Source organism: Pteronotus mesoamericanus, unplaced genomic scaffold (assembly GCF_021234165.1).
Source record: "Pteronotus mesoamericanus isolate MK-2021 breed Mesoamerican mustached bat unplaced genomic scaffold, CSHL_Meso_final contig_82, whole genome shotgun sequence".
Lineage (NCBI taxonomy): Eukaryota > Metazoa > Chordata > Mammalia > Chiroptera > Mormoopidae > Pteronotus > Pteronotus mesoamericanus.
In genome coordinates this window covers 6,996,040-7,020,864 of record NW_026555265.1, presented here as the reverse complement: position 1 = coordinate 7,020,864, position 24,825 = coordinate 6,996,040, and the positions used below count along the sequence as shown (strand labels likewise).

Here is a 24,825-nt window from a genome sequence, read left to right as displayed (position 1 = left end):
CCTTCAGTTCCTTGCCATATGGGTCATTTTACAAAGAAGCTCACGGTGAGGCAGCTGGCTTCCATTAGAGCAAGGAAGAAGAATCAGAGAGAGAGAGAGAGAGAGAATTACCATTTTTTATATATTCAGCTCAGAAATGACATCTCATCATTTTCGCTGTATTTTCCTCATTAGAAAGAAGTCACTAGGTCCAGCCCACACTTAGAGAAGGGCATGGCACTCCTTGCAAGTACCAGGAGGCGGTGATCCCCGAGGACCATTTTAGAAGCTTCCTGCCCCAGAGAGCATTCATTCTGTGGCTCACACAAGGCATTATTTTAGAAGGAAGTTGCCTGTTTGGATGTAGGGAATAAAACTGTAGGGGCCTGAGTAGCTCAGAATGGGAAAGAATGGGGAAGAATGCAAATTATCACTCAAAATTACTTGAAGTGGAATTATTAGAAGATATGTAAATAATTTCAGATCATCCAGGAAAGAGGTGAAGACATTCTTACCATATCTGGCCCTGGCACGTAATGGGTATAGAGGCCAAAGTGGGGGGGGGGGAGTCCTTTTCTATGTTCTTCAAAAATACAGATGACCATGCCATGTCAGAATAAAATGGTTCTTCCTGAGACCAAACGTGCCTATTACTTGCTAGGAATTGTTACGATTTCTGGGCTATGGGTTTCTGAAATGTGGAAAGGACCTGAGAGTAGTGAAACTTTAGATAAATTGCTGGTAAGTAGTAGGTAAAATCCGGAGACTGCCTTTTACTATTATTTTTTGTTGCCCAAGCATTCTTTGGGTGTTTCAAAAACTGCTTATTAACTCCCATAATGCCTTGAGTCTGGATTAGTAACCAGTGCCTAAAATGACTATTTCACTTACATGGTTGTTATATATTATTGGCTGACGAAAGTAACTTTACCCTTCTCAAATGCCTGAGAAGTTTTGCCAACTTAAGTGCTTAAAGTTGAAAAACTATATTCCCCTGAGGAAAAATCTATTCAGGAGGATATGTGCTGTTTCAGAATGAGCAGTCTTCTCAATTTCGCCATTTTCTTCTTCATGACTTTATCTCTGGCAATGTGCATGAGGCGGTCTTAGTTCTGAAGACTTTCTGAATTCGGGGGACACTAGAATATGTAAGATTCCTCATGTGATATGGGACTAAAGATGTGCTTTAAGGCTGAAGAAGGAAAGCTGTTTTCAACAAATGTGCATAGTCATGACATGTACAGGAGCACATACAAATATTTATAGGGTGATTTTCACTTACACCAGCCAAATACGAATTTGCTTACTTTTGACCATTTTTGACCTATTAAATATGGCCATTTCTTTGTCAACTAATAATAAGAAAATTCTCTAAAAACTATTTTTCCCTGTATTGATCTGGTTATTTCATGTGATTTTTGGCAATTTGCAGCTGAGCCTTTAATATTATTGTCATTAATCAGTACCTATAATGTATTATTCACTTATAATAAAAGAGTATGTCTTGAATCAGAAATATATTTTTCTTTGGCAGCAGCTTTAATATTTACTCTTTATTTATACCATTGTGTTTGCATACCAAACTGATATAATGGGAACATATTATCTTTTTTTCTTGTTCAATTACAATTGTCCCCATCCCCCCCCCCATTACTTTCCCCTGCCCTACCCACCCCCGGCTCCCACATTTAATCCCCTCCCCCATTGTCTTTGCCCATGGACCCTTTATACATCTTCCTTGACGATGCTTGCCCTTCTTTCCGCCTTCTTCCCCCTCCCCCGCATCTGGTACTGTCAGTTTGTTCTTTAGTTTTACTTCAAGATGCATCAAAAATATGTGTATCTCTCTCTAGTTATATCTGTTAAACTGTTTCCCAAATGTTTCTCAACCTGCTGTTTGCACTCTATACTCACAGCAGCAGTCAGCAACCAATGGTCTGTGTATTAGGTTCTGTGGTGAGTGCTATGATCATGACTGTGCACCCTTAACCTTGGCCTTGGTGGGTGTAATCAAGCAGGACTTCTTTTGAAGTAGCTGATCATCTTTGTGGACGTCTCTGCAGTATCACTATCATTTCCATGTGACTGATTGTAACAATTTAAATACAATGGCCTTATTCCTCTGAGATTGTCCTGAAGCCTGATTCTACATGTTATTTAGGTCTCTCTCTCTCTCTCCCTCACACACACATACACACTGCATATGAGTTAGTTATGATGGAAATCATTCACGTGAGGTCTTGTTATTAATTTTTCTTATATTTTCCCCTACAGTTATTATGTAGGCATGTGTGGAGATGGAGCCAATGACTGTGGGGTGAGTAGAAACTACTCTTAACTCAGGCAGTTCCTTCGGAGGACCTCACAGTCCCCTGGAGTCTGTTTCTTCACACTTCTATCAACAATCACTTGATTATTTTGCTGTTTATATTCAACTCTGCCTGAGTATGGGTTGGAAGTGGAAAGGAGTAATGTGAAATATGTCACTTCAGCTGTGTTCTGGAGTACTTAGAATAATAAAGACAAGAGAAAGCTACTTAGAATCCCATATTTCAGACTTACAGGAACTTTACAAGACCAGCTGGTTTAAATCTTTCATGTTATCAATAAGAAAATTAGTCCAGGGAAGTGAACTCTTTTTTACCTGAAGTCACACAACTGATAAAAATCTTAGTAAAGGAAGAGTTTGAAACTACTGAGTAAAGATTTTGAATTATATGTAAATTGTATTATTCCTGCCAAACTTCTATTGATATTTCAGGGTTAGTTTTCCTGAAGTTGATTTTTATCCCCAGATTCTTACATGTAGTGAAATAGAGTGTGTTACATGCCAAAGAGTCAGCTCTGTCAGTGACCCTATGAATATGTGACACCTGCAATGTCGTATCCTCAGTAACCCTGCTCAGGTTCGGGAGAGTCATGCTTATGCCTTCTTTTATGGAGTCAATCCATTTCATATTTGTCTCCCTCTTTTCCTGCTGCTTTCCATTTTTTGTGACATTATGATCTTTTCAAAAGAGCCTTGCCTTCTCAGGATGTGCCTAAAATAGGATGGCTTCAATTGTGTCATTTTGGTCTCTAGCAATGTTTCAGGCTTAATTCGCTCTAGGACCCACTTGTTCACCTTTCTGGCGGTCCAGGGTGTCTGTAGAGCTTTCCTCCAACACCGCATTTCAAATGAATCAATTTTTTCTTATCAGCCTTCCTCACTGTCCAATTTTTGTGTCTGTGCATAGTCGCTGGGCATATGAGGATATGGATGATCTTAACCTTGGTCTCGAATAACACATCTTTGCTCTTAGTAACCTTTCCTAATTCTTCCATTGCTGCATTTCTGCGTCCCAGCCTTCTCTTGATTCGTTGGCTGCAGTCTTCATATAAACTGATGACTGAACCAAGATAAACAAAATATTAAACAATTTCAATGAATTTTTAGATTGAATTATTCAGTTGATATATACTATAGCAAAACCTAAATTAAATGATTCTCAATAGATTATTCCTTGTACACAGTAGGAGACGTACATGTTTTATAATCTGAGTTTTAAAGATATGGTTGAAATAATATTCTACCTTGAAGATTTATATACATAAGAAAATATTTTAATAGCTAATGTGTGGGACAAGAAATGAAAGGATTAATTTGTATTTCCAAAGCCTATTAGATACTTAAGATCTGGTTATTTTACTTCCTTCTTAAATGTTCTCTTCAAAGTTCTATATAAAACTATGTTCATACTTAGAGATCTATTGTGAATTTTTCTGCCTTATATTTCATGAAAGGCTAGTTTTTAGTTCACTCTTCAAAATTTAGAATGAGTACCCATTCCCATAAGTTATGCGGAGTTTAGAACCAAGTAAAGAAATCAAGTGCTAAAAAGGATAGAGGCTCTACCTCTAAAGAGTTCATTGTTTGGTGGGGGAAAGAGTCATGCATAAAAATATCCCTAACATAAAGTCGGGGCTACTAAATTATGTGATAGAGATGCAAAATATTGAGAGAAAAGAGAAGGCTAAGGAAATATCTTAATATTCACTGACCATGAATTTAATATCTATTGGTCATAGTATCCAGGTACTTTGTAGTTCTATAGAACTGCAGAAATACAAAATCTTATTTTAGGCCCACACAATTCCAGTAGAATCAAAGACTTGTTGGCCTTCCTATTTGTCACTGTCTGCTCTGTGCCCTTTCTGAAAAATTTTGTCTTTTTAAAAAAATTATTTTTATGTGATATGTTTTACAATCACCCTTAGAAATACAATGTTTCTTTTCTTGTTTCCTCAATCAGAGTTGACATTCAATGTTATTTTATATTGTTTCAGGTGTACAACCCAGTGATTAGACATTTATGTAATTTACAAAGTGAATCCCCTAATAATTCTAGTACCTATCTGACACTTATATAGTTATTGCAAAATTATTGACTATATTCCCTATGCTGTACTTTACATCTCTGTGACTATTTTGTAACTACCAATTTGTACATCTTAATTTCTACTGCTTTCGCCCAGCCCACCAACACCTCTTCCCCAGTCTGGCAGCCATCAGATTCTTCTCTGTGTCTCTGAGTCTGTTACTATGAACAGTTCTCATTCTTGTGAAGAAATGAATTAGCTTTCATTTCAGTGAGGTAACACATGTGCTGGTATGAGTCATTGATGAATGTGATCTAGTTCTTGCATCCAGGGAAGATGCCATATGCCCCACATTTCATCCCAGCAGTTAGATGGTTGGTCTGGTCAGGAAGCCTGTGGGAAGGTGGGGATTGGATGTCTTTTCCTATTGTTCATCAGGATGACCTACTAAATGTAAGAACTGTGATAATGAAGGTGCCTGACAAATGTCTATCCAAATGCTGTCATCTTTTTAATAGACTTCTTGAATGACTGTTTCCATTTTTAATTACCTCTATCCCCCATAACCAATACACAGACATGCACATACACACCCCACTCTCCTACCTCTGAGTCATTGTTTAGTTGGTGCCTCTTTAGTTGCTGACTTTGTGGGTCAGGGGAAAGGGGTAGTCCAGGTGGAGGGAGAACATAATCAGACACCCCGGGGGGGAAGGGTGCAGTGTTGTAAAACTCTACAATGTGAAGAATAGCCTAACGGTGTTTGAATAGTTAGAGCTGAGCCTGAGGGGCCATGGGAATAACACAGATTTATCGTTCCAGGCTTTGAAAATGGCTCATGCGGGCATTTCCTTGTCAGAGCAGGAGGCATCTGTGGCCTCCCCTTTCACCTCAAGAACAGCCAACATCGAGTGTGTGCCTCATCTCATCAAGTAAGCCCCTTCTTCCTCCTCCACCCCCATGACTATGGGTTCGTTGTCTGACTCTCAACAGAATTCAACTATAGTTTAGTGTTAATTGTCGCAACAGAGGCGTGGGTAAAGTGCCACTGGAGCACCAAGTAAGGGAGCCGTGAGTGTTGCTTGAGAATTCTGATAAAAGCCACAAAAAAGTGACTTTTGCTGAGCCTTAAATGATAAATGACTGTGTCATGTGGACAGTGGAAGGTTGAAGTTGGTATTTAAAAAGTACTCACTTTTTTACTTCTCTCTTTATTTTGCACATTGGATACTGACTGGAACCTTTCTCTCAGTAGCTGATAATGGGTGAGGAGGCAGAAGGGGGTCGTTCCATCAGGTAGCTTCCCCAGATCGTGTTATGCCCCCAAATGCAAATTAATGAACATCCAAAATGATTGCATAAAAGAACTTTTCAATTGATTGGCAATAGTTAGGGAAGAAGAAGGAATTAAAAACTGTTAATTTTTCCAATATAGCTCCCTTACTTCCACTCCACTCTCATTTCTGATGCTGTCTTTACTCCTATTTTAAATGTAATTGAGAACAATACAATAGGCTCAATCTTTTGTTCATAAATCCCATTCTGCTGTTGTTTCCTATAACTTTGTGGGGTAACATTGGGCTATCTTCATGGCCAGTGGTCTGGAAGACAGCCTCAAATCTTTAGATTTATAGAAAAAAGACAACCAGGACATTCTCTGACCTGTCCGCTGGTGCATCTGAATGGACAGCTACTGGCAAGAATCACTGACCTAAAGGTGCCAGGCTAGAAATTCCACGTCCCTGTCTGGGTGCATGTCAGCTTGACACATATCATCACCTCCCCTGCCTCCAAAGCGCTCCTCTCCCTAACTCCCAGGTTCCCTGATTCTAAGGACCATGTGGTCCTTTGGGTCCCTCATCCAGGCTCGGAAACTCAGAGTACATTTTACTTTGTTCTATTCTTTACTCCTCGCCAATCAAGCATTATGCTCTACTGCTTTCGGTGACTCTTCCCAAGCCTTTTTCGTACTACGTCTATTGCCTCACTCTGGTTCCTGTCATGGCAACTACAAACTGAGAGTGCTCAGGCCCCTCGCCCTTGTTCTCGCTTTCTATTATCAACACAACTCCTGGAGCTCTTTTTAAATATTATGCTTGGAATATAGGGGACTAAGAATGAGGCAGAGTCTTGCCCTGGAGGACTCACATTTTAGTGAAGAATATAGATAGATATAGATATAATTAAAAAAAAAAACAGAGTGAGAGGTGCTCAATAAATTAGCTTTAAATAAATTCACATCCAACAACACAGTAACTTCCCCAGTAGCTCTGTATGATAACTCCAGGCCGAGGGAAGACTTCAGCAGTGGAGTTGCACCCTAAAGGATATTTGTGAACAGAAAGGAACTGGGAGGGGATTCTAGGTGGGGGAAGTGGAGAACCATATTTATAAATGGGGTTTTAATTAGAGGGTTCAGGGCCCAATAGGCCAGTTGGCCTGGAAGGATTCTCATAGGACAGTGGTGGAGGTGAAGCTGGAGCGCCAGCTGTGGAGACTTTGCAGGAGCTTGAACGCCTGCATGGTTGCAGAGAGCGCCTGGTTGGTCCGTCCGAAAGGCAGTGGTGTTTGAACTTTAGATGCTCTTTCTTACACATGTGGTCCGATGCATTTATGAATGTAACATAGTGTTTTAAATTACAAGTGGTGATGTAAGATTTCTCTAGTGGCAGATGGTTTAGTGATACTTCAGGGTAGAAACTCTTTGCTTTTATAGTTCATAGATTTATAAAAATTAGATGTGGTTCAGCTCCATTAGGCTCATTGTACTCTTGCTCCCTTTGATATGTGCTGATTCTTGTGAAAACGTCCTCCAGAGAGACGATGAGGTGCAGTTTTAGATGCATAGGTCCAGATCCATGGGTTTTCATTTTTATCTTTTGAGACACTGTTGTTATAGTTCAAGTCCTGTAGGGCAATAACTGTACCCTATTCATTTCTGTATCACTGTGCCTCGCGCTAAACTGGATACACCAGAGCATTTCATTACTGTTTGTGGAATGCATACATAAATGAATGAGCAGCTTAAGATTCATACTCATTAGGAATAGCAGTAAGTTTGGAGTTCCAGGCACATGTTCTTTATTCTTTCCTTAGAATGGTTTTTTGCACTTTCCTTTGAATCTGTGTCTTAATTTTTAAAATAAATGTACCCGCCTATAGAAAAAGGGATAAAATGACAAAGTTTTGTCTGAAAATGATCCAGGCTTCATAGGCTGACCTCTTCTCAGCTTGTCTTCTGCTCCACCCTCTCTGTGGAAAACAAATGGTGGTTCCCCATAGTCTGGCGGGAAATATCTGCCCTCAGCATCTTGGCCTATCTCCCACCTGAACTTTCTTGTTTCCCTGAGGCACAGTGATTATGACAGTTTTTTTAGGTCTCCCTTCTGATGTCCCTGTTCCATCGACAGTCTCTGAGCAGTGCAGGTGTCTACATCACTGGACACCAGAAACAAAAAGGGTGTGAGCTGCCTCCCTGTGGATGTGCTTCTGCCCGGACAAGAGGAGGCTGCAGGAGGGGTTGCATGCCAGGCTCCCCGCTCTCCTATCGCACGGCTGCCTCACCTCGTCATCTTCAGCCTGTCATAATCCATCACCCAACCCAGCTCCAGTTAAAGGAGTCACAGCTCAAATAATTTTTTAAAGGGGGTGAATATTTACTTTCTAAGCTGCAATTTTTACTCCTACCTTTATCTCTTGATCTTCACAGCAGCTCAGGATATTACCCTTGGTTCTTCCTGGTGTATTGAAGCCCACAAAACTCATTTCATCTCAAATATTGGAGTCCCGTCCACACTTCCTAAAATGATTTAGGTCGCTAAGGGACTCAAAAGCACACACAGTTCAGTTCTCAGAAAGCAAGCGTTGTTAGAATGTAATGAGTCATAGTAAAGTCAATGCTTGACATTTTTCACCTTTTCATAATGTATTGTGTTTATAATGTACATGTCAATCTTCTTAATTCACTGAAAGCTTGTTGAAAATAAAGACTGAACCTGATTTATTGATATTCTCCATGACTCTTAGCACAATTCTGATACCTCATAAACCCTAACTAAAAGTGAGTGTATGAATTAATGAGTGAGGTTAATGACTAAAAGAAAATGAATGAATGAGTAAATAAATAACTAAGAGGATAAATCAATGGTTAAATGAATGTATGTCAACAAGCTATTAAAAATTAAACTCTTTTTGAAATATAAAGGAGAATGGGAGATGTATATTATACATAACCAATTATTTTTATTTTTTCTTAAACAGAGAAGGCCGAGCTGCTTTGGTTTCATCCTTTGGGGTATTCAAATACTTGACCATGTATGGCATAATCCAGTTTATTGGTACATCACTACTCTATTGGGTATGAATCAAAAGAATTCTTTCTTGTTCTAATTGCATTTATATCCCTGGTTTATTCTTTGGGGTGCAGCTCTTATGCAGGATACAATGTTTTATATATAAATGACATTTCTCAAAATAGATGTCTACAAACTGGGAACTTGGTATAACTGCACAAAACATAGAGCGAGAAATAAATAGATGTGTCTCAGTTTTTTAGGAGTGTTGTTTTTCTCTAGATAACCTGAGACACTTGACCTCTTCAAGCGTTTATGAAGAAAGTTTCAGAGCAGCCTAAATATAACTCAGCAGGAAATGGATCAGTCACCAACTGTGGAATATTTTTGGCAAAAGACTAAGAAGAGATAAAAAGAAAAAGACGTTGTTGAATTTGACTTTGAAGGATTCAAAAGCTAGGAAAACTTCCATACTGGAACTTTACTTCAGAACCTGCCCAGAATTTACACATTTAGACATGTCATTAGTAAAGAATCAACAATTCTTTAATTTTTTTAAAAGACTTTTAAAGTAAGTGATCAAAACAAGCACTTAAGAATTAGTTAGCTATATGGAAGAAATATGTTTAGGTTGAAAGTACACTTCATTAGTTCAGTCATAACTTGTTCTACCATAAGATGATCCAACAGGCTCAGGGACGATGTCAGGAAGAAAATTAATTTACTGCTTTTCTAAGACATTTGAGAGGTGAATGAGGGAGCTATAAGGACTCTAGCATCTGGTGGGCTGTTGCTAGCAAGGACCACACATAGAAGGTTAAGGGGCAACCAGATGGATAGAAACAAGACCTGGACTGGGAGTCAGGAAACCTAGGTACAGGTTCTGCCTCTATCACTAAGAGAAAATTAGATCTTGCTCTTAACTAAGCCTTTATTTGCCTCCGGAAAGTTAAGCTGGCTAATTGCCAAAGCTCTCTATAACATAGTTCTATGTAAGCTGCTTCTAAATGAATACTAAAATTCTTTCAAAAATTCCCCCCATATATATCATTTTACCAATCTAAGCAGAAAATAAAGGAAAAGGACATGAGAAAGGAATGTAAAGAAGACAAAGGAAGAATTGGAGGGTGATAGGGATACTGAGGAACCATTTGCATCCTCTGAAAAATAGGGAAGCAGAACCTGAATTCCAAAGTCCTCAAAGATAGAGTTGGAATCATGGTCTAGTCCGAAGCCATTCATTCTCATGGTCTAGCCAGGGGTGTCTCTATACCACACTGGAAGAAAAGTTGTCTTGGGCCACACATTAAATACGTTGTGACACATGGTCACAAAAAATCTCATAATGTTTTAAGTAAATTTATGATTTTGTGTTGAGCTGCATTCACAGCCATCCTGGGCTGCATGTGTCCCCCGGCCAACAAGTTGGACGCCCCTGGGACTCTAGACCTAAATAAGAATGTCCCCAAAGACCTGCACCTTGAAACTTCTGGGCCTTGGGTTCACCCTCTAACAGGCCAGAAATGTTCTTCATTTCTGTCTGCCTGGTCTGTAAAGTACACAGAGCCAGATTATAATTTAGTGCTCATCCAACTGCTATGTAGCAGATAAACAGAACTGGCTGCAAAACCATTGCAAGGCAGGTTCCTAGAGAGTAATGACTTGACTTTTATATTTAAATGCTTCAACTCCATAAATGTGAACATAAAAGAAGTTCTATGCCTTATGAACCTTAGAAAGACAGGTATGCCAGAGTGAAGTCTGCAGTGGACTTACTAGAGGTAAGGGACTTATTCAATTTGTGAAAGTGAATGGGCCTCCAAGAGGACTATGGTGTAAACTCCACCCATGAATAAAGATGGAAAGAAACAGCTGTTTGGTGATTTGAGAGCTTGCCTTTAAATTTAAGTTTGAAATTCCCAGAAGAACTTTTGAACTTTAGTATCTTATGTTAGGAACTCAATTGTCCAGGCTAATGCTGTAACTGCCATAACTACTGTGCCCAGCAAAAGGACTGACCCTCGTTGCTAATGTGGAATTAAGTTAAGGGAAAGTAATGATCTGGTTTCATTCTTTCCAATAAAATGCAAAACCTAAGGTAAGTCACTGTCGTCCTAAAGAAGGGGGAAAAATAACAGTTACTTTCAAGAAGAGTGTTTGAAATGATAAACTGATAAAATGGCAGAAGCAACACTTATATCTAATTTTGCTTCCTTTTCAGCAACTGCAGCTCTTTGGGAATTACCAGTATCTCATGCAAGATATAGCCATTACTTTGATGGTCTGTTTAACAAGTAAGCTCTTTAGCAAAGTAAGCTGTACTATTTGTATTTATCCATGAAATTCTAGAAATGTTCATACAAATAAGGCCTTCAGAGAAAGATGCACCTTAACCAGCAGAACCTCATTTCCTATGAATTTTTTGAAAGTGGTGTTGGGAGAAAATTGAGGCTTGAAGTCCTCAGACTTGGCATTAAAGTATCCTGAAAGCAAATACATTTTAGCCTCATACAATTTTCAATGTATTCTGAGGTCTTTGTAGGTTTATGCCTTGTACATAGAAAAAATGTACAAGAAATCTGGAAAGGGAAATCTTTGAAACCCAAAGGTCACTTTCCATTATTTGGCTATGCTTCATGTTGACATGAAACCAGATTTTTGCTCAGCATTTGACGTGTGAGAACAAATGCTAGCATTTTATTCTCTTGAAATTCTCTCAAAAGCAAGGTGTGGCTTACAGCAGCTATTACTCATTCCCTTCCTTGCAGATGACACTGATATAGTATTTCCTATCAAAGAACCCAGGTTTGATACTAGCTCTTAATAAGTGAGAAAGGTGATTGCCTCAACAGAGAGAAAAGAAAAAGAATGACGTAGTCATCTTTTTTTTTCCTTTTCAACAATCAAAGTGTTTTGAAATATAACAGATAAAACATCAGGCAATGCAGGATATTAATAACCACGCAAATTTCATGTTGAATCTTAAAACATGAAACCGATATTGAAGTAATTTATTATATCAACCCAATGACAAAATTTACCAGTATCAGAGATGTAAATAATTTCCATTTTGATCCTTAGGGTTGAAATGTCTTTTCATAGCCCAGTAAATGTTTTTCTACATGTTACTCATATTAACACGACTGGATAATTTTGAATCAATGATATTGCTCTCCAGTGTTGGATATTTTAAAGTAATTTGCATGATTACTTGTGAATATGGGCATTGATGCTAAAAAGGAAATGGAATGCCAGAAAGTCCCAAGAGTTAGGCTAACAGTCAGTAGCATGAAGGGGAAGGCCAAGGCTATCCTTCACCTCTCCCCATTTCTGTGACCTTTGGCAAATTATTTATAAAACAAATAATTTCCTGATAGGAAATGTCCTCATAGTGTTGTGAGGATCAGACAAAATAGTACACATGAAGTATGTAGCACAATGCACGACACACTAGGAGCACTTACTGCAAAATTAATGATGTCACCATATGCTCCTTCACTCCGCTTCTTCTTGAGCAATGACGCTAACTCAGTGAGCCCTTGAAAAGAATTTGACTGTGTACAAGTAGACTGTTTGATTAGAAATCCAAAACATTGGGTGGTAGTCTTAGCCTTGCCTCAGAATGAGGATAAGCTTGGCCAAGTTATTTTGACCTATTACACACTTAGTTTCATGATATTGGTTATAAATTTGACTGCCATGGCAGTGGGTATACTTTACTCTTTCTCATGGCAATAGCCTGTTGATCTTCATGACATTTGGCCTCTTACTTCAGAGCAGGCTCAGTGGGAAACTTGGAATGACTCAAGGCAGGATCATTGTTTACCAGTAGAAGAAAAGTCTCAGGAGGGTATTAATTTGAAGCATAATGTTCTGTCAGAATGACTGCACTTTATCCAAATATTATTCAACAAGCATATAGCTGGTTCATAAATGGGCTGGGCTCAAGGTAGGTTGGTGAAGTTGAGAAATGGAGTCAAGAAACAGCTATTTTTGTTTGATTTTTACCCTCTGCCTTCAGAAACTATTGCTTTCTCATCCTTACAAGCTCAGTTATCTTACAGGCAGATCATTTCCTGGTCAATTCCTGGTATTAAACGATCTCATCTTTAGTTATGGAACATCTAGGCATTATAAACTAAGATTTTGTGTTTTCATCTAATTTGAAGCTTTGCTTCCCCTATATCAAGACTTCCCTATGGTTTGAAGCAAGCGATAGGTAAGAAGGCCATGGTCTCTACTTTCCTTGCAATGGTCTCTACTCACCTACATTCAAGCCCTGCTTCAGGGAATAGGAGAGCAAGAAGAGCAAAGAACTTTTTATTTAAGTGGGAGTGTTGTAGTGCCCTCTGATATGACAAGCATGTTAAATTCAGAGAATTTGCAGGGGGCCCATTGGTGAGTTCTCGGAGTCTTCAGAGAATCCCTGTGGATTTGTCTGAATTAGACTTCTCGCTGACACTGTGGTGCTCTCTCTCTCATTCCTCAGGATTCTTTTCAGCAACTGCCTTCTAGTGGTACGTACCACAAAGCCTTCTTTTGTTGCTGTGCCTCTAACCCCAGAAGACTGCCCCATTGGGCAGATTTCTCCCAAGACACCTCTGGTTTGGTTAATTCTTGCAGCTCCTGCTTGACTTACCAGATATTGACAGTAGATGTATAGTTTGCTCTCACTGCTGCCCCCTCTTTCTTCCCTCTGATATTGCAACAGGGGAATGAGTGAGCCACTCTCTACCTCAGAGCCACTTAAGGTCTCTCATAGAGTGGTTCTAATGACACTCACTTATTTGAGTTAGGGTAATGCAGGAAAAATAAAACAGCTCTTACTGCTCCTAAAAATTCCTTTTAAAAAAATCTCTTGATAATCTTTATAGTTTTATATAGCCTGTATATAGATAATTTTTTGTGTGGGGAGGGGGATGGGGGGAGTGGGCATGCTTATAGTTGAAGGACCAATATGGATCTCTGAGTAGGTACTGTGAAGATATGGCAATGAGCTCTCTCTTTACATTATACTGGCACTTAACATTCATTGTTCTTAAATATGACTCTCAGCAAAATTCCCCAGAAAAGGAAAAGGAAAAGCCCCATTCAGCATCCCCTTAGATGTGTTCATCTCCTAGTATTTGTTAGGCATGTAGGTGCCTGGTGCATGAAAAGACTGGTCACTAAAATTCAGTGTAGTGGGGGAATTCACATTCATGAATGAATGAAATGCAAATCTAAAGTAGTGAGTGCCAGGAAAAAAGAGGTTCAGAAAAAGGAGAAATTGCTTCTGAAAATCTGGGGTTACGGAGGAGACAGCAATGGAGAAAAGAGAGAAACACTGAGTTGGCATCATGGAAGAGGTAGTATTTCCACCAAAATGGGAAGGATGGATTGATTCCAGATATCTTTTACTAGGAGAAGGGAATTTCAAATAGAAGAAAACATCATGAACAAGAGAGAACTGATAAATACGGACCATGAGTTTTTCAATTTGGCCAACTGTAGGGCATTTGAAAAGAAACATCAAGAGACTAAAATTTGAAAGGTGAGTTGGGTCAGATCACAGAATCTTAACTACCAGGTTGAGAACTGTGGACATTCATCTGCAGATGTTAGGAGTCACTGATAATTAAATGATCAATGTAAAATCACTCACTCTCACCAAGGCCCCTGCATTTCCAAGTTCCCAGGTTTTGGCTTTGACCTTAAGCTTGAGTGAGTATGAGACAAACAAAATACCATTACATATTTAATTTATTTACTTGCTTATCTATACACACCTTCCCTTGTTCCCACAAGATTTTAAGGCAACATATAGAGGCACCTAATAAAACAAAAGTAGGTTTACAATTGTCTTGTGACATTCATTTGAGTTAATAAAGCTATTGTAATAATGATAACCTGCATGTCTTTTCCCATACGAGCAACTGTAAATCTACTTTTCCCAACTCCTGTATATTAAAGGGAAAATCAAGGAGAAAAGTTAAGATAAAGCCAAGGAAATAAATTAAGGAAATGCATGCCTTGAAGTCCATTTGACTGTAATAGGTCTAGAAGCTGTCTTGAAAGAAATGTGTTCTTGATACATCTTTGTTCCCTTCAAAAAGACCCACTCAAGTTAAATTTTTAAAAAATAGAGAAAGGGGGATGTTTCAGAATATAATTCTCAAAAAAAAAAAAAATCAGAACAGAAATTCAGAAGCACCTGGCCCTTAGAAAGCCTAGAACATGTAAGACTGCTTTCTTTTCTTTTCTTTTTTATTATTACGTTTTTGTTTTTATTTTTTAAAGTGAATTTTTTTTTCAAATACATTTGTCTCTGCCTTCCCCCCACCACTTTCCCCTGCCCCCTCCCCCAAACTAGAGAGCATTATGCTAAGCAAAATAAGCCAGGGGGCGAACGACAAATACCATATGATCTCACCTATAAGCGGAACCTAACCAACAATACAAAGATGCAAAGAAACTAAGACCAGCAACACTGGAAGGAAGAGAAACGAACAGAGACAAGAGGAATGGAGGGAGGGGGGGATGTGGGAAAAGGAAGGGAAGGGGAGAGTCGGGGAAAGTGTAGCTTTCCTTTCTTTTTAAATTATTTATTTATTTATTTATTTTTAGAGAGAGGGGAAGGGAGGAAGAAAGAGAGGGAGAGAAACATCAATGTGTGGTTGCCTCTCATGTGCCCCCTACTGTGGACCTGGCCCACAACCCAGGCATGTGTCTTGACTGGGAATCAAACCGGTGACCCTTTGGCTTGCAGGCCTGTGCTCAGTCCACTGAGCCACAGCAGCCAGGTCAAGGCTGCTTTCTTTATTTCCAAGAGACCATCTTGTCTTTTTCTTCATCCTATTCTTACTGTTTTCATCTCACTTCTACTCATTCACCTTGCTAATGACCTTAAATCGTGACTCTGCTGAATCTATAACCTTTCTGCTTATTTTCCCAGAGCTAATTAGCTTAGCCTCTAGGTATCTTATTTGCAAATCTCTTGAGAGAAAATTTATTGACCTAATTTGTGTCAGATGTGCACCTCTAAGACAGTTTTTTCTATGAATGAAGATGGGGTCATGCAATTCAGGTCCAGTTAGGCCAACCATTTCAGCATGTGGGAGGAGGAAGTGTCCAGAAAAGGAGACAGTAGGAGGGAGTTCATACATTCTATAAAAACATCTTTTTTGTAAAGTCCACCAGGGCTTCAATGATGCCTAACATTTTCTAGGTCTTGGTCCCCTTGGAGAATCTGATGGAAAAAATAGATCTTTTCACTTTAAATTAAAAATTTTATGACGTACACTCAACATTTTGCCTGTAATTTAGGTGAGTTCATGAGCCTCCTGCAACGTGACTGACTTAACTTAAAAAGTCTATAATATGTAGTAAGCCCACTGTTTAGGAGAAGCACGCCTCCATTATACCCAAAGGATGCTGAACAGTTAAAAACTATACTTTGAGAATAGGAATTCAAACTGCTAAGCCCTCCCGTACAGCAGAACTTGTGCTGGGTTCAGTAAGGTGCGGAAAGTGGAGTGAGACACGTTGTCTTCCCTCAGGGAGCTCACAGTCTGCCGAGGGCGTGTGTAAACAGCTTGATTTAATGCAAGACACCAGTGGCAATATGAGTGATGTCCTGTGGAAACTTAGAGGCAATGATTAATTCTAAATAAAATATAATACTCCGCAAGTTTTCATTCCTCTGCCTGCAGCCTGATAGCATATATCATCATCATCATATTAAGGAAACCTGGACAATTCAGAAAAGTTTTTCTGGCTGCGGAAAACCAGCATTGCTCTCCAAGCTTGTATTTCAGGGCTCCTCGTTTTCTCGTTTTTACCTCCCGGGGTCCATACACTGCATTTTTCTGTAGAGCAGAGAGCATATGGTGCTTTAAAGTCAAACAGATGAGTTTACGTCACCACTCTGTCACTCACGCACTGTGGCTCTGTAAACAGAGGACTCTACTTCTCTGAACCTCAGTTTCTTCACTTGTAAAATAGGAGATAAAGTACCTATTTTGCATTGCTTTTTGAGGAAATAAAAACAACATGTATAAAACATGTACACGGCCCCTGGAACCTAGTAGGAGCCCTAAAATGGTAGTCATTATTTTTATATTTATCTGCAGTCAGGTGTACAGGTGCCCTCTCAGAAAGCATTAGGATTTTCTAATATGGAAAAAGTTAAAATATTCTTTATCCAAAGACTCTGAATCAATCAGCTATTGCCCCACTAATGCTGTCTAACAAACTACCCTCAAAACTCATTGGCTTACAAAACCCACTCATGGGTCTATTGGTTGATTGTCATTCCGATGATACAGGTGGGCTCAGCTGAGCCATTTTGCTTTAGGATGTAGATCAGTTGGTTTTGGTCCATGCTATGGGTTTAATTCAGGTTGGCTCCATCTCTTTTATCCTGGGACCAGGCTGAGTGAACAGATCCAGGCATGTTCTCACTGCAGATCACAAAGAGCAGAGCAGAGAGCTAGCCCAGCAGTGCAAGCAGGCCTCAGACCTCTGACAACATTTTTTTTGGCCAGAGAAAATCACTCAGTGAGATCAAAAGTAAGGGGTGGTAAAGTCTACTTTGTCCTGAGAGGCCAGTACTTCAATATACCTTAGTTTCTGTATAAAAGAAACGTCAAAAACTCAATGAGTATCTGAGAAAGAGAAGACCAACGTGGGAGAAGCCAAGAGGCACAGATGGATTACCAACACCTCTTGCTTTTTTTCGAATCCTGTGGCCACCTTCTACCTTGGGTACTGGAGCGCAGACAGAACTCCAAGTGCTGCAGCCTCTGCCTTCTGTCTCCTTGCACTCAAAGAATGGTCTCCTTGCATCTCTCCTCAGCTCTGACCCTCATTGTGTGTCCCTTCCTGTGTGCCCTTCAATGACATCTCATACCAGCCACCTAGACTTAGGCAAGACTTTACAGGTGAAGGGCACAACCTCAACCAGACTGTCCTCACTTCAGACGCCATGAGTAACTTTGGGGGTCCCCATGCCACCTGCACTTCTGACTAGCTGGCTACAAATTTGGGGGTTCCTGCTACCCTCTCAGATTCACTAATTCACATCAACAAGTCACAGAGCTCAGGAAAGTGCTACATATATGATTACAGTTTTATTATAGCAAAAGAATACAAATCAAAACCAGCTGATGTGGAAGACTTATAGGGCAAGATCTGGGAGGGTCTTAGAGGCTACACTGCCATTGTCCTCTCCCTGGGGAGTCAGTTTGCCTCTCACACATCAATGTATGATAATATGCAGATTATTGCCAAACAGGACACTCACCTGAGCTCTGGTGTCTGGAGTTTCGGTGTGAGTTCCATTACCAAGGCATAATTGATTTAATTATTGGCCATGAGGTGAACTCAGTCCTCAGCCTCCCTCCTCTCCCTGTATTTCAGCCCGATATCAGGATTCTTAAAGCCCCAATTCTCTCAACACATCCTTGGTGTTTTTGGCATGGCCAGACCCCATCCTGAGCCATCTCCTTAGCACAAACTCTCGGGCCCACCCTGAGTTGTTTTACTGGCATAAGCTCTCAGGGATCACCACGAATAACAAAGATACTCCTATCAGAAAATTCCAAGAGTGTAGAGGATATATACTAGGAACTTGGGATAAAAGGCCACACAAATTCCAAGGGTTTCGATGTAACCTCTCAAGAATCTGGGACAAAGGCCAGTCCCACCTGTGTATTCTGTGTATTCAAACTCTTTGAAGGCAGATGAGAGTCCTTCTTCTCTGCATACCCCATAGCCTCTAGCCCAGCACCTTCCTGGGGAAATATTTCTTAAATTGGTAGAGGTAAAGCCTTAGTTATAGAGTTTTAGGATAAATGAGTTGGAAGAGCCTTTGGAGACATTTAGACATTCCAACACATTCATTTTCTGTTAATGCATGACAAAGTGAAGGAGCAGAGAGTTTAACAAAATTACTCCAGAACACACATTGAACAAACTGAAAAACTACTTTAAAGTTTTATTATCCCAAACTGGGCACCCAATCTTGATCATCTGCCTCTATGTTCATGAACACAAACCTAATCATGCACACTTTGTTTTCTTCCCTTCTTCAAAGAAACAAGTGATAAGTTATGAAAAGGGGCAAGTTGACAGTTATGAAAGCAAAAACTGAAATGTGACTATGATATAAATCTTTAAACATGTTGTATCTAATTTCTGACCTTCCCATGCCTCTTTCCTGCTCTGACCTAAGAAGTACATTCCATTTTCATCAGCTTGTTAGAATGCATGGCTTCTAAGAAGGATGAAGACCCTCTAATATACTTTAACACTCTCTGTTAAAATACTCTCTTTCATCTGGAAGCAAGACTTTTTTAATGAGCTCTTTTTCCTAAGCAAGTCTAATGTGCTCTAGCAGTTCTCCATTTACACACATTTCCAGGAGGGAACAGAACACACCTCTGGCATCTATCCTGGTACACAGAAGTGCTCAGAGAATGTTTGCTGAATGAATAGCAGAGTGAGTGCTTTAAAAAATGTTTTTCCCAGCATCTGAAGATTAGTCTAGCTATATGCTTTCTTATTCTCCTCATCTTAACCCTCTACTGTCCCATCATCACTGAGAGGTAATAGTAATGTTTATCCATATGGAAGGCTGTCTTTTCTTACATACCATTTCTGATTTGTTTGAACATAAAGAAAATATTTGCACCATGCAATAGGGTAAATGTATTAATTACAGAACTTTGAATACATTACTTTTCATTTCCAAAGGTAAAACCAAAGCCTGGAAAAAACAAAGTCTGATGGCATCAGATCTGCAACTGGAAAATGCGCTTTCCCAGATGTAAATTCTCGATTCATGTGTGCTCGACCTGAGCCCTAGGGCAAGACTCAAAACAGTACGCATCTCAATTTTTCATTCTCAGCAACGAAATTGTAACTGGGAAAAATGCATTTGTCTTGCAGTGAGTTCAACTCATGCTTACCCAAAGCTGGCTCCATACCGACCAGCAGGACAGCTCCTCTCTCCGCCTTTGCTGCTCTCAGTCTTGCTGAATACCTGTTTCACCTGCATTGTGCAGCTCTGTGCATTTCTCTGTGTGAAGCAGCAGCCCTGGTACTGTGAGGTCTACAGATACAGGTAAGGTTCCGCTTCTTAGTTTTCCTTTCTGAAGGTGATACACTGAGTACTCAGTGACATATGCCCTACAATTTTAATTAGCAAAAGTCGTGTCTCCACACTGCAAAACACCATCGGAGAGACAGAACACAGAGCACAGTTAATGAGTGGAGTCCTGGGGTGAGTCATGTGAGAGGGGTAAGAAAACATTTTCACGTTGGCTATCGAGGTGTAGATCTGACCGCTGCTGGTTGACTGACTGAATGTATTAATTCCCTGGTGGTCTGGATATATCACATAGACCAAAGGTGGGCAACCATTTCTTGTAGGGGCCAGGCAGGAAATAGTTTGGGCCTTGTGGGCTAGACGGTCTGTGTTGCAAGTATGCGACTCTGCTGTTGTAGTGAAAAGCAGCCATAGATAATATGTAAACAAGTGAATGTGCCTGAACTCCATAAAACCTCATTTCCAAAAACAGTTGGTGAGTTGGATTTGGTCTGTGGGTGGAAATCACCTGGCCCTTGATATATAAGAGATTTGCTTAAATTAGTTTGGGTTTTTGAAATGAATGTTAAAGTTAAAATGTTAGTTGATGATATCATTGCTCTGACTGAACATTAGACTCAAGGCAAGTCTCTTCACCTCCCCAGGCTTGAATTTATTTAACTGTAGATTAAGGAGATAAGGGTTAGATGTCATAAAGTTTTAAACTTATTTTTTTCTGACAAAGCCTGCCTGACCTCCAACAGGAAAGGCAGGAAAAATGCCGTTTTGTTTTGTTTTGAAGCTGGTCTTGTACAACACCCCTGCCCAACTCCACTGTGAATGTGAAGGCATCAAAACTCCAGGAATCAAAGCTCCAGGAATCAGTGAAAAGCAGTTTAAAGACTACCAAATAATGTCTAAGACTGTCATTTAGACCCAAATGACATATTATTCGAAAATATGTGATTTTTGTTTCAAAACCAGACTTCCCCAAATTGGAGTACTCATAGGGAAGTAAAGGTCTGGTTATATATCTAGGCGACAATATGGCATGGTATGGCCAAAAAGATGATAGATGGGTAGGCCTGCCTCTGTCACTGACTAGCTATGTCATATTGGCCCTCAACTTTCTTATCTCCCTGCAAGCATATTAGGTTAGATGCCTTTTAGTATTACACTCTATACTTCAGGCCTCCTGCGTATCCCCTTTGTGCAAGAATGCTTTGTTAATGATTGTTTATTTCATTAATCTATTTGCATTTGAGGTCACAATTGGAAAATAAAATTTATTTATAAACCATCATAATAGTATCAAAAAGTTTCAAGCTGAATAAGAGAGCTGATGGAAACTGATTTGTGGATTTGATATGGAAAAAATAAATAAACATTGCCAATAGGTCAATCAGAGCTGGGAAAGCTCTTATATATTTTTCCTGAGCAAATGTTATATGGCATCATTGGGTGCTCAGGATTTGTTGTAAATCTGAGTAAAAAAATAAACGAAACCAAAAGAAAAATTTCATATTTGAGAAACTCTCATTGCAGGTATGAAAAATAAAAATATATGAATGAATATTTGTGAAATAATGAGCTAAACATAGCAATAAGAGGGAAGAATGGAGAACTTTTATGCTGCTCAGCAAATGTAAAGATTTTTAAGATAGAGTGATGTTGGAAGGAATAGCACATAATACCCCAGAGGTATGCAAATCGCCATTTGGGGAACAGGGAATATTCCTACATGTTTGGAATACAAGGAGCGTGGAAGGACTAGCAAAAGATAAGGCTGGAAAGGTACATTGTGAGAAGAGTCTGTAGGTCTTTTGGGCCGGCCTAAGAAGGTTGAACTTAATTTACTAGCAAAATAAGGCCACAGACACGCATAAGCAGGAAAGTGTCATGTTCAGATCCTCAAGAGGAGCCTTGGTTGTGTGAGGAGAGTGGCTTAGAATGGGCAGATTCAAAATCAGGACCCAAGTTGTGAGGCTTGCATTCGTCCATGAAAGAGAAAACACTCTGAACTGAAAGGAATGCCATAGAAATTGCTTATTCAAGACCTTACAAAACAGATCACTTGTTCTAAATGGAATGCTGGATAACGAACAATCTTGACTTCTTCTGAATTTTATTTATGCTTTGACATGGCAAGAGGTTTACGTCACGGTATTTATTGGCTGGAACAGTTTGAAAACGGAGGTTCTGTGGTAGCAGTAAACTAAGTTTTCTCCGCTAGCGAGATAAAAGTAAAATAAATAGTCCCATACGTGCTGTTGATTCTTTTGTAGTGAGTGCTTTCTGGACAACCAAAGTGATTTCTCAGCAAATGTGAGTTTGGAAAGAAACTGGACGAGAAATGCAACTCTGAGCCCCGGTTCAGTGTTAAGCTTCGAGGGCACCACGCTGTGGCCCATCACCACCATCAACTGTGTCACAGTAGCATTTATCTTTTCTAAGGGAAAGCCATTTCGGAAACCCATCTACACAAACTGTAAGTATATGAAGTTTACTTGTTTTAAAAAACATTTCTTCCACTCCCCTCCCCAGAGCTGCAACCGCTGATGAAATGACTGGCCGAGAGGGAAACAACTGCACTGATCTGAAACTGGGAGCTAAATGGTCATTTTCGTAGGTGGCAGAGCCCATGGCAGAAACCTGCTCGTTTGCAGATAAACACAGACACTTCTGAATCACAGGAGTGCTGTCCTACTGTGAGTCATCAGGAAGGATTTTAAGCACCTACATATGAGTCCAGATATCTTGTAAAAGGCTTTCGTTCCAATTCAAATACAACTTGACCTCGTACTAGCTTTATGTGATTGAGCAATTTACGTTAATCATTCTGTGCATCTCTTTAATCGCCGTGAGGATGAACATACTAGCCATTTCTTTCTCTCTGAATTTCACATACATTTTTGCTCATTTTTTTCCCTATTGGATTGCTGTTATATTTCTTATTTATTAGTGTGAGCTCTTTATGCCTTTGTGATTTTTTCCATTGCCTATGTGTACAACTTTTTCTCATTGCAAAATCAGATTACCATGTATTTAGCTTTTTAAATTTATTTTAATTTTTTTTAAATCCAATATTAATTTTGGGATATAATTTGAGGTAGAGATCAAACTAGTTTATCCAATTAGTCTCTAGTTTTCCCAGCAGATTTTATTATTTAATATTCCTTTTGGTCACCCATTTCTCATCTGAATGTAATATAGTCATTATCATATCTATATTCACATATATTTAAGTTTTTTATATATATAACTTATGCAAGTTTTAATATTATATTTCTTATGTTATATACTATATATTAATTTTTATGTAATTATTTTTCTCTATACTATCTTTTCTGTTTCAGTGATATGCCAGCCTATTCTTGATCTATCACTCTACTTTATAGTTTTATAATGAGTTTTAAAATGTAGTCAGGTTAAGTGTATCCTCATTATTCTTCCTTTTAAAAACAATTCTTTTCTTTCTTATTCATTCTTCCAGGTAGACTCCAGAAAAAACTGTCAAGCTTTTTAAAAATCTCCTTTGCAAAAAATTTATTTGTTTACACACTTTAGACTTCACATTTAAGAACATGTCATGTCTCTCCATTTATTTATGCTTTCTTTTATGTCTCTCAGTAAATATTTGTCATTTTCTCCTCTATAGAGCCTATGCATTTATTTAAGACACTAATCCCATGTTTTTTGTATATTTGTTTGTATTGTGAATGACTTTTTTCCATGTTTTCTGATTATCATTAATACATGTGAAAGGTATAGTGTTGTTTAACATTAATTTTCTATCCAGAACCCTTTCTTGAATTTTGCTATTAATCCTCGATTCTTGAATGTTCTAAAATATAATTATCATCTGCAAGTAATAATTTTTCTCCTCCCTTTCCCATAGTTGAAATTTTTATTTATAGTTTATTTACATTTTTTGTATTAGTGTACAGTCCAAAGTTTCCAGAATAATATTAATAGTGGTAATAGCAGATAGTTTTACTCCTTCATAAAATACTTCCAGTAGCTTTCATTTGTAAATACAATTTGGAATATTGGTTCAAAGTGGGCTACATCATGTAAAGAAAACACCCTCCTATTACCAATAAATTAAAAGTGAGTTTTAAAAATCCAGATTGGGAGATATATTTCATCAAATGCCTTCCCATCACCTGCGTAGATAATTTTGCTTTTTTTCCTCCTGTGACCTATTGCTAGAATATTATATTAATCTTCATATTCTTGAGCAAACCCTATTTATTTGTGGTGATACATAAATGAAGATAATGCAACAATCATGATAGACACCCTATGAAATAAAATTTTGTAAAGAGGGATTAGGGAATCTTTATTTAAAAAAAATATTTTATTTATTTTTTAGAGAAGGGAAAGGAGGAAGAGAGAGAAACATCAACGTATGGTTGCCTGTCATATGCCCCCTACTGGGGACCTGGCCTGTAACCCAGGCACGTGCCCTGACTGGGCATCAAACCGGCGACCCTCTGGTTCACAGGCCAGCGCTCAGTTCACTGAACCGCACCAGCCAGGGCAGAGTGGGGAATCTTTAAAGATAAAATAATATTTAAACTGGTATCTTTTTTGCAAAATTGCAACTTGTGAAGAGAAGAGGAATATCACCTACACAGGCTATTCTATGAACGGAGGACCAGACGCTGGAAGGTGCTGGGCCTTAGTGGAAGCAGCAAGCATATGAGTTAACTTTCCTATGCACATAAGGAAGAGTGGAGATCAGTTTAGGAAGGCTGACTGAAACTATGTTGTGGAAGGCCTTAGATATCAAGCAAAGATCCTTGGATTTATTCTGTAAGCAATGAAGAAAAATGAGGTGCTCCCTAGAGGACTGTTCGTCGATGTATGCATGACTCAATACATACAAGGTGATAAAGCTCAGGGTCCCTTTAGTGACCATTTGCATGGGCTTGTCACGGAAGAACATCCCAGCCTCTCGGGACTCCTCCGTTGAGGTAGCTCCATTATGGAAGTTACTATAATACATTTATTAGCATCTTTCTACACTCAGCCTTTCAAGGAAATACTTTAAGATATCACCTTTGTCTTGTAAACATTAGAACATATTTTAAAACATATGAGGATATCTCAAAACATCTGAAG

The 24,825-nt window shown here is 39.0% G+C and overlaps 1 protein-coding gene across 1 annotated transcript in view; it reads left to right on the top strand.

Moving 5' to 3' along the window:
- ATP13A5 (ATPase 13A5) overlaps nucleotides 1–24,825 on the top strand; it is a 97,903-nt gene that overhangs the window by 69,249 nt on the left and 3,829 nt on the right. The window contains exons 22-27 of the mRNA XM_054585137.1: nucleotides 2,254–2,296; nucleotides 5,161–5,270; nucleotides 8,599–8,695; nucleotides 10,852–10,924; nucleotides 19,560–19,734; nucleotides 21,984–22,186. Of these exons, the coding sequence (XP_054441112.1) occupies nucleotides 2,254–2,296; nucleotides 5,161–5,270; nucleotides 8,599–8,695; nucleotides 10,852–10,924; nucleotides 19,560–19,734; nucleotides 21,984–22,186 (701 nt within the window). The remainder of the gene's footprint in view (nucleotides 1–2,253; nucleotides 2,297–5,160; nucleotides 5,271–8,598; nucleotides 8,696–10,851; nucleotides 10,925–19,559; nucleotides 19,735–21,983; nucleotides 22,187–24,825) is intronic.